The 2,875-nt window shown below is 40.0% G+C and overlaps 1 protein-coding gene across 13 annotated transcripts in view; it reads right to left on the bottom strand.

Annotated features, from left to right (window-relative positions):
* PPIP5K1 (diphosphoinositol pentakisphosphate kinase 1) overlaps nucleotides 1–2,875 on the bottom strand; it is a 57,985-nt gene that overhangs the window by 3,304 nt on the left and 51,806 nt on the right. For 12 of the 13 annotated variants that reach the window (XM_037744745.1, XM_037744758.1, XM_017546095.2 and 9 more), the window contains one exon: nucleotides 2,172–2,285. The exons of the other annotated variant lie outside the window; for it this stretch is intronic. In XM_037744745.1, the coding sequence (XP_037600673.1) occupies nucleotides 2,172–2,285 (114 nt within the window). The remainder of the gene's footprint in view (nucleotides 1–2,171; nucleotides 2,286–2,875) is intronic. 13 annotated transcript variants of the gene reach the window in all.

Below are 2,875 nucleotides of genomic sequence, written 5' to 3'. Positions count from 1 at the left end.
CTCAAAAAAAAAAAAAAAAAAAAAAAAAAAAAAAACAGAGAGAGACAAGATATGGTTTTGAGCCAACAAGGCTTTAAGAGATGTGGAGCCTATTTCTGGTACAGACTTATAGATCCTACAGAAGATGTTTACCAGTGAGGCTAAACACCTGATGCTGAGTCAAAAATCTGATACTAGATGGAAAAAAAAGAAAAAGATATAAGCTGAGCTTTACCCAAGTAAAGAAGTAGCCTTAATATCCAGCTAGTGGTCTGATTCAGGCAAATCAACAAGGTCAACCAGAAACAGAAAAGACAGAAGGGTAAGATTTCCGAGGGCACAGAACTCATCAACACTCCAGGAAAGAGGTAAACAGGGCAAAGGCAAGGTGAGTGAAGGATTCTCTGAAATGCAGGAGAGGAATTCTTGGTGTCAGGGAAGAAAGTTTTTTCCTTATATAGGGGAAAAAGGGCAAAATTCTACAACTGTTAAGTCCAATGCCGAATGAAGTAAGAATCTTTGCTTGGGTCCTATCCAAGTAAAATAATGAAAGGCATGTTTGATTTCAGTTATTCCCCCGAGGCAGGATGATACTTCACCAGTGCCTCTGGCCCATATCCCCACCTCCAATTACCACCAGTAGCTCCTCCTTCCTACATTCATTCAAGAATTCTGTGTGGCTCCACTGTTCACACTGTTACCAAAAATAACTAGTGATAGATTAGAGATAATAAACAATAGATAGGAAAAAGCAGCACCTCAACTTAAACTAAAAACTGAAAACAGACCAACAGGAGAAGGATCATGGAGAATTAAGTAGCAGATCCTAGTCTCCTGCTCCCAGCTTTTCTAATATCTAGGTTGTCTGCTAGTCATCTTTACTGGAGAAAGCTGTTAAGATCAAATAGGGATCAGAGGAGAATGAAGTCTCCATCCTTTCTTCCCCAAAGGCCCCTTTGAGGAAACACTTCTCTCCAAATTAAAAAGTATTCCTGCCTTTTGGCCAGAACTGCCATCTTCCAATAATTTGCCAAAATGACGAACACAAAGGGAAAGAGGAGAGGCACCGGATATATGTTCTCTAGGCCTTTTAGAAAACATGGAGTTGTTCCTTTGGCCACGTATATGCAAATCTATAAGAAAGGTGATATTGGCTGGGCACTATGGCTCACGCCTGTAATCCTAGCACTTTGGGAGGCCGAGGTGGGTGGATCACCTGAGGTCAGGAGTTCAAGACCAGCCTGGCCATCATGGTGAAACCCCATCTTTATAAGTAAAAAATAAAAATAAAAATAAAAAAATAAAAAATAATAAAGGTGATATTGTAGACATCAAAGGAATGGGTACTGTTCAAAAAGGAATGTCCCACAAGTGTTACCATGGCAAAACTGAAGAGTCTACAATGTTACCCAGCATGCTGTTGGCACTGTTGTAAACAAACAAGTTGAGGGCATGATTCTACCCAAGAGAATTAATGTGCTTATTGAACACGTTAAGCACTGTAAGAGCTGAGATAGCTTCCTGAAATGCGTGAAGGAAAATGATCAGAAAAAGAAGCCAACTGAAGCACCAGCCTGCTCCACCCAGAGAAGCACACTTTGAGAGAACCAATGTGAAGGAGCCTGAGCTGCTGGAACCTATTCCCTAAGAATTCGTGGCATAATAGGTGTTAAAAAAAAAAAAAAAAAAGGCCTCTGGACTGTAAAAATGTTTCTATTCATTGAGTGGAAGTGTGGTGTCCTCTCCCCCAAAGAAATATTTAAAGCAAATTTTAATTGTGTCCCAATTCATTATGTATTGTATTTACTATTCAAATTTAATTTATTTCTTGCTGAAAGACGTGAGGTAGCTTATTGCAATAAATTGCTCAATTGGTTAGAAAATGGACAGGTATTACATATGAAATATTTGTACTTGTTTGAAGATAGTCCCTCTAAATCATCAAGGAAGAAATAATTTACCAAAAAAATTAAATTTAAAAAAATTATTCCTAATACTGGAGAAAAGCTTCTCTGCAATGAGATGGAAGGAACATGGAGAACAGAGGTAAAGAAAGAGAATACACAGATTCTCCCTTCATGGTGGAAATGGCAGTGAGACTGCTTCTTTTCCCTCAGGCAACAGGCCCCTCATTCACCAATCACTCTAGTCTTCTTGGCTTTTGTCTAGGCAGTTCCAAAAGGATTACTTACACCAAGGGGGTTTCTCAGAGCGCTGCTGGAGTTGCAGGGGAGGTGAATGAAGAGTACGTGGTGGGGAAAATGGGCTGTCTGAGGTCTGGCTGCTGTGCATGGAATCAAAGAGGGCTGGAAAGGACGTAGGGTGAAGGGAGAGGGAAGAAAAAAAGGCATATGAGGAAGAATCCAGGAGCCACAGGTTCTCAACATAAGTCAAGGCCAACTTACCCTTCCTTGTCTGAGAAGTAGCATTTCCTGGCGACCCTTCAGCCAAACCATTTTCAATTTTTTAAACCTTGTATTATGAACATTTTTAAACATGTTTTTAAAAAAGTAGTTGAAAGACTGGTGCAGTCAATGCCCATATACTCGTCTCCTAGATTTAACACATTGATATTTTTGCCATATTTGTTTCATCTATTTCTGCATGCTAAAGTGCTTTAAAATAAAGGACAGACATTATAAAACACATCACCTCTAAATACTTCAAAATGCATCTCTAAAATATAAGAAATGTCTAGGCATGGTGGCTCACACCTGTAATCCTAGCACTTTGGGAGGCTGAAGTGGGTGGATCATTTGAGGCCAGGAGTTCAAGACCAGATTGGCCAACAGCTCTACTAAAAATACAAAAATCCCAGCTACTCAGGAGGCTTAGGCAGGAGAATTGCTTTAACTCAGGAGGCAGAAGTTGCAGTGAGCTGAGATCACACCACTGC

The sequence above is a fragment of the Cebus imitator genome, unplaced genomic scaffold (assembly GCF_001604975.1).
Source record: "Cebus imitator isolate Cc_AM_T3 unplaced genomic scaffold, Cebus_imitator-1.0 Scaffold9, whole genome shotgun sequence".
NCBI lineage: Eukaryota > Metazoa > Chordata > Mammalia > Primates > Cebidae > Cebus > Cebus imitator.
Note: the sequence above shows the minus strand (reverse complement) of the source record. Positions and strands in the feature narration are given on the sequence as shown.